Raw genomic sequence first — 12,726 nt, 5'->3', positions numbered from 1 at the left:
AAGCTCCTTTTAACCTAGTGTGTAGCTGCTTTTTTGATGCAGGGCAAAGAGAAAGTCAACTTCAAAGAACAAACTTTGTCCTTCTCCTCTGTGATGCTGTAATAAAGCTGAGGGCTTGGAAGGACTTCACCGGCTAGCACATGCACCCTCCTCTTCTGCTTTTCTGATGCCTTAATGCATTTTATATGCATTACATCATGGAGCTACTTGGAAACAATAACAAATGTGGTATGTCTCCTGTCTGGTCTAAGGTTTTCCACTTCAGTTTTTTTTATCAAGGCTTCTTTATATGTTTGAAAATTGCTGTAAGAAGCTGTAATGTATCGCAATGAGAAAGTCATAAGTCAGTAGGATTAAGGGTGATGATAAAAACAGTAACAGTTCAGCAGGAGCCATAAAATAATAGTAAATAAATGGGGGAGTACAAGTAGCAGCTGTAACAACTGAATTGTGTTCCCTCCCAGGATGGATTCAGTCGGTTCTGGGCTCCTCAATTCAAGAGAGATGTTGAGATATTGGAAGGTGTCCAGAGAAGGGCAGCAATGCTGGGAAGGGGCCTGGAGCACAGCCCTGTGAGGAGAGGCTGAGGGAGCTGGGGGTGTGCAGCCTGCAGAAGAGGAGGCTCAGGGCAGACCTCATTGCTCTCTACAACTGCCTGAAGGGAGGCTGTAGCCAGGTGGGGTTGGGCTCTGCTGCCAGGCAAGCAGCAACAGAACAAGGGGACACAGTCTAAAGCTGTGCTAGGGGAGGTCTAGGCTGGATGTTAGGAGGAAGTTGTTGGCAGAGAGAGTGATTGGCATTAGAATGGGCTGCCCAGGGAGGTGGTGGAGTCGCCGTGCTTGGAGGTGTTGAAGCAAAGCCTTGCTGGGGCACTTAGTGCCATGGTGTGGTTGCTTGGCTGTGGCTGGTTGCTAGGTTGGAGTGGCTGAGCTTGGAGGTCTCTTCCAACCTGCTTGATTCTGTGTGTTGATTAATCCAGGCTCCAGAGACCTTTCTCAGCCACACAGACGACTCAGCAGGAATGAGGGTCTGGGTGCTTGGCCAGTAAACAGTTTAGGAGTGTCATGAGGGTGGTTGCTGCAGCTCAGCAGTGCTGTTCCTGGGTTTAGAACACCCTTCTCTTGTCCGTTAGGAATTGGAGGTTTGGTGCTGCAGTGGCTGCTGCTGGGGTGTGCTTAGCTTACACTTCTGCTCTTCTGTGCTGCAGGTGCACTTCTGTCCACTACGACACAGACTTGCCAGCGACCAGCCTCATCATCACCTTCCACAACGAGGCACGCTCCACCCTGCTCCGCACAGTCAAGAGGTGAGTTCAGCAAGGGGTGCCAGGCCCTAAGGGAGGGCACTGGGGGAGGGGTGGGCATGTTCCAGCAGTTAGACAAAGCGGGTGGCTGCGTTCCTCCAAGGGCTGTGATGATGTGCCTTTAAGCTGGCCCACTCAAAGAGGGAAGCAGCTTGGGCTGGCAGTGTGGGCACTGATCTTCAAAACCAGAGCATATCTGTAGTTAGCCACCACGTGGCCCCTGGTGAGGGCAATCAGGAGCACCAGAAAGGGGCTGCTGCACCTGCATTTGCAGGTGTGAATCACACAATGTCAGGGACTGGGAGGGACCTCCAAAGCTCATCCAGTCCAACCCACCTGCCAGAGCAGGCTCTCCTAGACCAAACCACACAGAATCATAGAATCAACCAGGTTGGAAGAGACCTCCAAGACTATCCAGTCCAACCTATCACCCAGCCCTATCCAGTCAACTAGACCATGGCACTAAATGCCTCATCCAGTCTTCTCTTGAACACATCTAGGCAGGTTTTGAATAGCTCCAGAGAGGGACATTCCACAACAGCCCTGGGCAGCCTGTTCCAGTGCTCTGTCACCCTCACAGGGAAAAAAATCCTCCTTGTGTTTAAATGAAACTTCCTCTGCCTCAGCTTCCACCTATTGCCCCTTGTGCTGTCTCTGGGCATCACCCAGCAGAGCCTGACTCCAGCCTCCTGGCACTCACCCTGCATGTCTCTATAAAGATTTGTATGAGCTTAGTTTGGAGGAGTGAGTGGGGACCAAAGGGGACACTTTGTTCTGTTAGATGCAGCTGAGGGATTGTGTTCCATAAAAGGGAATAAGCAGGCAGCTCCCTCTAGGGCACTTGTTACAGGAGCTTGGGCTGGCTCAGTGAGGGCTCAGAAGTCTTTCAAGCAGAAGGTAATGAACTTGAAGTCTCCTGGAAACCAAACCCTTGTGGTCTCAGTAGGTGCTGGGAAACAGTTGCTGAACCCAGTAGCTTACCAGATCCTCTCTAGGCCTTTGCACACACCCTGCAAGATACTTGGTGTCTGGTACCAGCATCACCTCATGTCTGAGTATCAGGAACAGTCAAGTCCAAGAAAGTAAATAGATGGCATAGGGCCTGTCAGCATCCCCATGTAGGCAGAAGCATGCAGTCATCTGTACCACAAAGCAGTGTCCCAGCTGCTCCTTAACTCCTCCTTCCATCACTCCTGCAGAACCCAGGGAGGCTTTTTTCCCTTTCGGTTTTTACACACAAAATAACCTTTCCCCTTTCTGTCTTAAGAAGTAATTTCTCTGAGACTTAGTGCACAGGGTTAACCCTCCTGGGTGGAGTGATCTTCAACCTGACTCCAGGTGTGTCAGGGTCCAGAGGACAGAGATTAACAATATCTCTGTCCAGAGGAGCAAGATCTGTTCTTATGGATTTCTGTGTTGTGAAATTAAGGTGCAAACGAGAGCAGAGCACACCACAAACCTAGTTATTAAAGGATAAGGTTGGACAAAACAGAGGGAGAGAGGGGGAAGGGGGAGAGAGAGAGGTAAAGAGAACGATGGAGAAGAAGAGAAGTCGCAGATGGAGGGGAGAGATAGGGATGGGTGCATGGCCCAGGGATGATCTGCTGTGGAGTTCGTCAGGAGTTCTTCTGGTGGTGGTGCAGCTCTGGTGGTCTGGTGGAGGTGCACTTGGTGGTCTGGTGGAGGTCCACCCTTGGTAATCTGGTAGAAGTGCACACCTGGTAGTCTGGTAGAGATGCACCCTTGGTGGCCTGGTGTGAGTGCCCCCCTTTGGCAGCATTCCCCCTGCCTTTTATGCAGCTTTCTGCTGGGTGTCCAGCTGCAGCTCCCCAGGAACTCTTCCTGTGTGCTCTCATGCATTCGCAGGGGTCCGGTGCCACTGGGGGGAGGGCCTCTGCCCCCTCCCTGGCTGTACCTGTCCATACCCTGAATACACATCAGCCTTTTCTCTTCGAGGTAGCTGAGATAAGATGTAGGCATCCTGGGCATTCCAGCCAGGCTGAGGTCCAGGAGTTTCCAAGGCTTGTTTGTTGATTTGCATCCCTGAGCTGTGGGCCAAGCACCGAGTCTGAGTCCTGGAAGCTAATAAAGGCAATCTTTGTCTTTGTTGATTAGGGAGAGAGATGCAAACTTTATCTTTGTTGATGAACAAGAGAGAGAACTTAGACTCTCACAAGGTGGGCTTGACCCCTCGCCAGTGGTGGGTCTGAACACTAGCGGGTGATGGTTACTCTGCTCCCCCTTCCTGTCTAAAGATCCATAAAAGCAGGGGGACATCCCGTTCCTCTCTCTCTCTCTCTTTCTCTCCCCCTGCCTGCCTGCTTGCATCACCATTCCTCTTTCCTGCTGCTTATCCTTTCACCACTTGGCCATCATCACCACGAGGCAGATGAAACCCATCGCCGTCAAATCTGGTTGTGTATTTCCATGTTTTGTACCTTGTTTTCTCTTCCCTGTGCCTTTGTAACTTCCCTGCCTCCTATGCCTTTTGTTGGTTGTTAAGCTTTTCTTCTTTGAACTTCCAAATGGCAGGGAGATTATCTATTTGGCTCTGCTTTACCTTTCCTCTCTCTCCATACAGTTCCTTTTCATTTGGGAAAGAAGGGGGAAGAGGGAAGGGCATCCTATAAATTGCCATTGGTTCTATCAACTGCATTTGAGTCTCTGGGCACTTAAATTAGAGCCAAGACACTTAGAAAGCAGGTCCAGGAACAGCCTGTGGAGACTGAAGGAAGAGTGAGCTGTCCAGGTAGAAGGCTGAGCTGGTGGTACCCCTAACAGGAATGCGTTATTCATCGACACCAATTCCTCCCTGAACTGAGAGAAATGTGCTTTGTGAATCAGTAACAGGCTTTTTCTGGTTGGCCTGGTGGCCAGAAGACTGAGTTGCTGCCTGTCAGGACTGGTGCCACTGTGTTTCCAGACACCTGTATGTATTACACTAACACGTTTTGTCTTTTTGCCTCTGTAATTTCCTCTTCATTTGAACCGCAGAATGAGTTCTGCAGAGCCACTGTTCAGAGAATGAGCAGGCTTGTTTGGAACTGCTGCTGCCAGGGCAACTGTCAGTCGCATCACAGGTCAGAAATAAGGTGTTAGATGCTCAGAAACCACGGTAGTAGGGTCCTTAAGCTAACCTCAGAATCACAGAATTAATCAGGTTGGAAAAGACCTTCACGACCATCGAGTCCAACCTAACACCTTCTAATGAACTAACCCATGGCATTAAGTGCCTTATCCAGCCTCCTTTTACACACCTCCAGGGATGGCGACTCCACCACCTCCCCAGGCAGCCCATTCCAATGCCAATCACTCTTGCTGTGAAGAACTTCTTCCTAAAGAAGAATTATGTCACCTCTACTATGAGGGCAGACTGAAAGAGTTGGGGCTGTTCAGTCTGCAGAAGAGGAGGCTCCCAGGTGACCTTCTTGTGGCCTTGCAGGGAGGTTGAAACTGGCTGATCCTTGTGGTCCCTTCCAACCCTGACTGATTCTATGATTCTTTTCTCCAGGCTAACCAACCTCAGCTCTGTAAAGCTCAGCTAATGCAGCTGATGCTCCAGACTTCTGCTGAACCTGCTTCAGCATGTCCCTCTCTTTCTTGTCTTGGGAAGCCCAGAACTGCATACAGCACTCAAGGTGTGCTATTGCCAGTCCTCAGATGTAGCATCCTGCATCCTAGAGCTCCCCACAAAGCCCCTGAATAACGACTGGCCCATCTGTTCAGACTGATCCTGGCAATCCTGCTGCTGCCACTGGAGGAGGAACTGGCTGCACTCTGCTGTGACTGGCTGGCATTTCCTCCAGACCTTTGGCTACAGGCGGGGTCCACATTGCCAGATGGTTTGCAGCCAGTGCATGGGATTGATTTACTCTGTGCTTACATCAAATGTCAGAAGTGTCTGTCACTTATCCCTGTCTGACAAGGGATCCCGAAGGCTGAATTCTTCTCTGGCCCTGCAGTATTTGCAGTGCCACACAACCAACCCTTGGCTAGAAGTCTTGTCTTTGAGGCAGAGGAGGTTGGACAGTTGTATGCAGAGATGAAGGCATAGGCCATGGCTGTGCCGCTAAAAGAGACATAGAGCTAAGTCCCACTTGCAGGCTGACACAGATGTTGTAGAGGGAGCTGCAGATTTCAGGGTGATCTTGAAAGCCTCTTCTGTAACCTGAGAGTTGTCTTTTGGCAATGCCCACCTGGATGTGCCAGGCTGAGTTGCTGCTGTGGCTGTAATTGTCGCTGCATTCACATCCACAGGCAGTTCAAATAGAATCATAGAATGGTTTAGGTTGGAAGGGACCTCAAGGATCATCCAGCTCCAACCCCCTGCCATAAGCAGGGACACCTCCCACTAGAGCAGGTGGCTCAAGACCTCATCCAACCTGGCTTTAAACACCTCCAGGGAGGAAGCAGCCACAACCTCCCCGGGCAACCTGTGCCAGTGTCTCACCACCCTCACTGCAAAGAACTTCCTCCTAACATCCAGTCTAAATCTCCCCTCTGCCAGTTGAAATCCATTCCCCCTCGTCCTGTCCTGTCATTACAAGACCTCATCAACAATCCCTCCCCAGCTTTCCTGTAGGCCCCTTTCAGATACTGGAAGGCCTCCTTGAATCCTTCTCTCTCTACTGGAAGGTCTCCTTGAATCCTTCTCTTCTCCAGGCTGCAGAGCCCCAACTCTCTCAGCCTGTCCTCATAGAAGAGCTGCTGCAGCCCTCTGAGCATCCTCCTGTCCCATCTCTGGATATGCTTCAGTATCTCCACATCCTTCTTGTAATAGGGGCTCCAGATCTGTACACAGTACTGCAGGTGGGGTCTGACTGATGATTTATGTGTAATTACTTTGCAGCACTCTGGGACAAGTCAAGTGTCAAAGGGACAGGACTGTTCTGTTCGGTTTGGTTTATGACCTGGCTGTGACTCTGCACAGTTGCTTAATATCACTCAGCCATCACTCAGACATTAAGCAACAGGAGGCATAAAATTGCACTGCCTGCTTTCCTGCTGGCCAGCCAGGCTTGCAGCTTGTCAGTAGTTTTATATCCATAAGAGCTTTCTTAAGCCAGGTAGAGCATGATTATTTAGATAATTAACCATTTGAGATGCACTGTTCCACTGTTGTCATTATGGGCCTTTTCCCCAGCTTACAGCCATGGGGATGCTGTAAGAGAAGTAGGGGCAAAAGCAGGCAGCTGATGGAAATGAGCAGCACTAAGAGCAACATTTTCTGTAGCTGAAAACCTTTTTAGAGACCAGATCTTTAGAGGTGAATAGGATATGTACTACCAATTGAAGTTTGTATACCTGAGGTCTTTGCAAGGCTGGCTGTTGAGTGTCTGAATTTGGGCACTCAAAAATGAGCTGTAAAAGCTTCAGGAAGTTCTGGGAATGTTGAACCAGCATTGAGCTGACCTGAAATTAAAAATAGAGGGAGCCTAAATGTGCTTGCCTGGGCCGGATACTGTCTCATCCTGATAGCTGAGTTACCTTGCAGAGCTAAGTGGCCATGCTGGTACCAGAAAGTCTGAGGAAGTGACAGAGAGATGAGATTCCTGCAGTATGGTTTGCTTCAGAGTTAGCTGAATGTGGCAGACAGGTCTTAATCTGCAGACCCTTCTTGCTAACCCAGCCTGCTTCTGTGCACCCATAAACTCACATGAGAACCTCTTGAAGCTCAGTAGTTGCCAGGCTGGCCCTGCTGGCCCTGAGATCTCTGCTGCTGGGTGGAAGCAATGGGAATGATGTGCTATTGTTGCTGCTTGAGGAGGGAGAAAGGTTTGTGTGAGGGAAAGGGGGGATAGACCCTGCTTCTGCCAGGGAGATTGGGCCAAACCATCCCAGAGTTCCCTTCCAACCTGGTATGGTGTGAGCATGAGTAGAGATTGTGGGGATGAATAGCCTATTCCCCCTAGCACTTTCACACTTGTCCCTTGTGGTCCCCAGAGGCAGCATGGGCAGCATAGCTGCTGTGATCGCCAGTCATTTTCTGCTGCCCTAGGTGAAGGTGGCAGGCAGCTGGACATGCTGCTCAGGGGGACCAGGGCAGTGCACCACTAGACCATGCTGCCCCATATCCTACTGCCCCCATGCAGGAAGCCTTTCAGACAACTTTTGTTTGTTTTCAGCATGGAGGGACACTGGTTAAAAATATTCAGCAAGAGACTAAAAAGGGAGTATGGAAAATAAAGTGGGCAAATGGGCTGCCCACCCCAACCTATGAACATGCTTGTGGCTCATCATTGGCACCCTTAGTCAGGCAGAGGTGTCAGTGGAGAGCTGCTTTCCTGTGTGATATTTCTTCCTCAGCAGGACATAGCTGTCACTCTTAAGCCAGTTACTTGCTTGGCATCCTGTTCTCCTTCAGAAACAGCTGTCACTCGAAAGGCAGTTTGTGTGATTGATGGCTGTGCCTGATTAGTCATTAAGCAATGCCATCACTTCTGCTGATGTGACCGTTCCTGCAGGAGGGAAAATACTGCCTTGATGTCTGAGCCCTTTCTTTGTCTTTGTTTCTGACTCCAGCCCAGTGTGCAGGGACTGTTAAAAGTCAGGCTTTAAGTCAATGGGCTTGAACAGCTGTCAGGGGTTCAGTGCCTGTGTAAACTCTTAGTAAGACAATGCTGCTGTGATGAAGAAGCATTTGGTGCAGCAGCTCATTACAATGGCAATTGAAATGATGGCAAAAGACAAGATCATTTCAGAGCAAAGTGGAATAAAGATGCCCCTCTGCTAACATCTGGGATGAATGAGATGATCTGTGAGCAGATGATGGATGGGCATTATCAGCAGAGGAGAGGATCTCATTGGCAGCGCTGATGTGGCGTCGTGCAACAGTGAGGGCATTGGTGCTGAAAGAAGGAAGCCATGAGAAAGACAAAGAAGGTAGGGAATCCATGAGATGAGGGGAGAGCAGGCTGTGTTTCTGCTGCAAAAGGCAAATGCCATTTGGTTTTTTTTTGGAAGCCTAACAATACACTTGGTGCCTGAAAGTAATGGGTTGTTATGCTAGTCTCTGCACCTCCTTGCAGAGGAACACCAGGACTGCTGTGTTTCTTGTGAAAAAAAGATAGGCAAGACAAAGTGCTAAGAAGATTGAGTGCCTTTGCCAGGGATCCACAGCAAATCACTGCAGAGCTGAGGGAAAAGCTGGGCATTGATTGAGCAGTGAGCTGTGAAGAACCCAAGGAGCATTTTCTCTTTGCTAGAGAATCAATGGGCAGGTGAAGAAGAAAGAGCAGTGTCTGGTTTTGGTTTCCTCCTAGTTATGTCGGGTTGGAAGACCTGAGACTTGTAGAGAAAATGTGACCATTGCTAGTAGTCAGGCTTGTAGGGAGAAGGTGCAGAATGTCACTTCACAGCCATTATGCTGTGGGGTGCAGCCTGTCTGGATTGGTTATGTTTTGCACAGACAGGAATTTCAGCACAGGGCAACCTTCTCTATGAGATGTGCAGGTGATGGCTGTGCTGGGAGGTGTGCAAAGAGGAGCATCTCCCACCTCACACCCCACTATGCTGGAGGAGCCAGAGAGGTGCAAGGCAGGAATCATAGAGTTGTAGAGTCAGTCAGGGTCGGAAGACACCACAAAGATCAGCCAGTTCCAACCCCCCTGCCATGGGCAGGGACACTCTACCCTAGAGCAGGCTGCCCACAGCCTCATCCAGCCTGGCCTTAAACACCTCCAGCCATGAGACCTCAACCACTTCCCTGGGAAACCCATTCCAGCCTCTCACCACTCTCACGCTCAAAAACTTCCTCATGTCCAGGCTGAAGCTCCCCACCTCCAGCTTTGCTCCATTCCCCCCAGTCCTGGCACTCCCTGACAGCCTAAAAAGTCCCTCCCCAGCCTTTTTTGTAGGCCCCCTTCAGATCCTGGAAGGCTGCAAGAAGGTCACCTGGGAGCCTCCTCTTCTCCTGCCTGCACAGCCCCAACTCTTTCAGTCTGTGCTCACAGCAGAGCTGCTGCAGCCCTCTGAGCATCCTCCTGGCCCTTCTCTGGACACACTCCAGCATCTCCACATCCCTATTGTCATGGGGGCTCCAGAACTGGATGCAGTACTCCAGCTGGGGTCTCAACAGAGCAGAGTAGAGGGAGAGAATCACCTCCCTGGCCCTGCTGGCCACACTTCTGCTGATGCAGCCCAGGCTCTGCTTGGCTTTCTGAGCTGCACATGCACACTGCTGGCTCCTGTTGAGCTTCTCATCCACCAGCACCCCCAAGTCCCTCTCCTCAGGGATGCTCTCCAGCCACTCACTGCCCAGCCTGGATGTGTGCTTGGCATTGCCTCGACCCAGCTGCAGGACCTTGCACTTGGTCTTGTTGAACTTCCTGAGGTTGTCTTGTGCCCACCTCTGCAGCCTGTCCTGGTCCCTCTGGATGGATCCCTGCCCTCCAGCCTGGCTGCTGCACCCCATAGCTTGGTGTGCTCAGCAAACTTGCTGAGGCTGCACTCAGTGCCTCTGTCCATGGCACCCACAAAGGTGTTGAGAAGCACGTGCAATTCAGCTTTGAGAAATGCAAGCTCAGTCCTCTAGGGCCACGGAAGCTCACAACACAAATACTCTGAGACATATGAGGCAGCATGTATTTCAACAGAGTGGGATGTGGCTCTGAACAGCAGAACAGTCAGGGTTCTGCTGTGTGAGACAACGAAAAACTTTCCCAAACTGAGGAATCTTTGGTCTCAGCAGAGTGGAGAAGTGGGGGAGCATCACCCCCCCTGCCCTGCTGGCCACACTTCTCCTGATGCAGCCCAGGCTCTGCTTGGCTTTCTGGGCTGCAAGTGTACACTGCTGGCTCCTGTTGAGCTTCTCATCCACCAGCACCCCCAAGTCCCTCTCCTCCCTCCTCTTTGCTTGTGAAAACACCTGAGTCCTGCAGACAAAAGCCCAAGGTGGTCCTGAGGATACCGTGGGGTATGGTGCAGCCAACCTGCAGAAATGAAACTGCTCTCAACAGTTGTGGATCTGATGTAAAAGACAAATAAGAAGCAAAAGAGGAAAAATAACCCCTTTATTCTAGAATATTGTCAAAGCAATTTGCCTTCATCTCATAGGAGGGCATTGGTGAGGAAGCTCCAGCAGGCTTCATCCATGGCATTGAGACAGACCTACCTGCAGCTTTCTTACTGCTCCTCAGCAGTCATGACTTTATGCAGAACCTGGCAGATAGGAACAGCCTCCTGGCTGCCTTGGCATAGCTGCTGATCTCCTCTTTGCCTCTCTGTTCAGAGGCAGAGAGCACACCTCAGCTGAGAGACCTGAGGCTGTTTAATCTGCAGAACTAAATGCTGAGAGGGGATTGAATCACTCTTTATAAATATCTGAGGGCTGGGGGTCGGGAGGGGGGGGACAGGCTCTGCTCATCTGCTGCCTGGGATAGGACAAGGAGCAATGGATGGAAGCTGCAGCATAGGAGGTTTGAGACTGTTCATGGCCAGAAGTGGGGGCACAGAGCACACTGGTACGGGGGTGTGTGCTCAGCCTGGGCCCTGGGTAGCATGGCTCGCTTCAGCTCACCCTGACCTCACTCCTGGGGTAATTTCATGTCCAGTGAAATGGGCGCATGGACAGAGGAGAGCAGCAGAGATGGGAGATAAGCAGCAAATGCTTTGAGATGTGAGGGAGGAACAGGCTCTGCTCACTTATTCCCTGGGGTAGCACAAGGAGCAATGGAGCACAGGAAGTTCCAACACAAGGGGAGACTTGTAAGCATCCCAGAGCACTGGCACAGGTGCCCAGAGAAGTTGTGGAGTCTCCTTCTCTGGAGCCTTTCAAGCCCTGTGTGGATGTGTTCCTGTGTGACCTGAGCTAGATGATATGGTCCTGCTCTGGCAGGGGGGTTTGGCTTGAACTATGGAGGTCCCTTCTAACCTCTAAGAGCCTGTGATCCTTTGCTAGTTGCCCTCAGACAAGTCCTGCAGCCAGCTGTGTGGCTGTGGTCTCTTGTAAGGGCCAGCTGAGATGCTGTAGCTCTCTGGGATATTCCTGCTTGCACGTTACTGGAGTGTGGTATTCCTCCATAGATTAGCAGATGTGTGTCAGTCCAACTGCTGTTATTATTACTGCACCTCATAACAATTGTCTTTTTCCTCCCTTGGTCTTCTCAGTGTCCTGAACCGCAGCCCTCCCAGCCTCATCCAGGAGGTCATTTTGGTGGATGACTTCAGCTCAGATCGTAAGTCTGGACCTGTTTCCCTTGTACTTGTTTCTTCCCCTTTGTTTTCCTCTGATTGCTCTGTTCAGCCCCTTTCATAGAATAATAGAATCAAGCAGGTTGGAAGAGACCTCCAAGATCTTCCAGTCCAACCCAGTACCCAGCCCTAGACAATCAACCAGACCATGGCACTGAGTGCCTCATCCAGCCTTTGCTTGAACACTTCCAGGGATGGGGACACCACCACCTCCCTGGGCAGCCCATTCCAATGCCAATCACTCTCTCTGACAACAACTTCCTCCTAACATCCAGCCCAGACCTCCCCTGCCACAGCTTGAGACTGTGTCCCCTTGTTCTGTTGCTGCTTGCCTGGCAGAAGAGCCCAACCCCACCTGGCTACAGCCTCCCTTCAGGGAGTTGTAGAGAGCAATGAGCTCTGCCCTGAGCCTCCTCTGCTGCAGGCTGCACCCCCCCAGCTCCCTCAGCCTCTCCTCCAGTCCCCTCACCAGCTTTGTTGCCCTTCTCTGGACACGTTCTACTTCCCTCACAGCCATTCCCTCTTGTCTGTATGCAACAGCAAATGAAAAGGGAGAAACTTCTGTGTTCAGGTTAAGTCCACGCATGGCACAGAGCAGAGCTTCTTCCACTTTCTTTCTTACTCTAGGGTCCTCTCTCTGTCAGCTTGGCAGTTTTGGCCAGGTTAGCAGAGATCTCTGCCTAGTTTCGTTATCCACCATTTGGTGATCTGTTTAGCACAGGTATTTGTGTAGCAACGGTGTACATGGGAAGAGTGGGTAATTACAAACTCAAGAGAGCAAAAGGATGCAGTGGAGCTCGCAAACGGCAAATTGCTGTCTGGAGTCCTGCAGGCTGACTGAGATGAAACTGCCTGCCTGCAGGATCACAGGCGCCCCTGCGGGAGGCCACAGAAAGGTTATTCCTTTAGGCAGCGCCATGCCTCCTCCTGCTGATGGACACAGGGATGGAATGTCTTCTGCATGAGTCCCACCAGACCTGCAGACTGGGTGCCGTGGACTCTTTCCATCTGTACGCTACACTTCATCTTAGCCAAAAGGCCATGGGCAGTCTCAAACCTCCTGTTCTATGATTCTGTGACGCAGCAGCTGCCAAATGCCCACTCAAGAGTGGGATTTCAGATTGCAGGCATCCTTGAGAGTGGAAATCCTTGCGCAGGAGCATGCCAAGAGATGCACTTTGGCTGATGGCCTTTGTGTTCTCCCAGAGTCCTCAATCTGTGGGAGGATGACA

General features: G+C 51.0%; 1 protein-coding gene across 2 annotated transcripts in view; it reads left to right on the top strand.

Annotated features, from left to right (window-relative positions):
• Positions 1-12,726, top strand: part of GALNT16 (polypeptide N-acetylgalactosaminyltransferase 16) — a 72,259-nt gene that overhangs the window by 24,712 nt on the left and 34,821 nt on the right. For both annotated transcript variants that reach the window (XM_064143542.1, XM_064143549.1), the window contains exons 3-4: positions 1,208-1,306; positions 11,411-11,478. In XM_064143542.1, coding sequence (XP_063999612.1) covers positions 1,208-1,306; positions 11,411-11,478 — 167 coding nt within the window. The remainder of the gene's footprint in view (positions 1-1,207; positions 1,307-11,410; positions 11,479-12,726) is intronic.

This window comes from Pogoniulus pusillus, chromosome 1 (assembly GCF_015220805.1).
Source record: "Pogoniulus pusillus isolate bPogPus1 chromosome 1, bPogPus1.pri, whole genome shotgun sequence".
Lineage (NCBI taxonomy): Eukaryota > Metazoa > Chordata > Aves > Piciformes > Lybiidae > Pogoniulus > Pogoniulus pusillus.
This window is presented reverse-complemented; position numbering and strand designations above follow the sequence as displayed.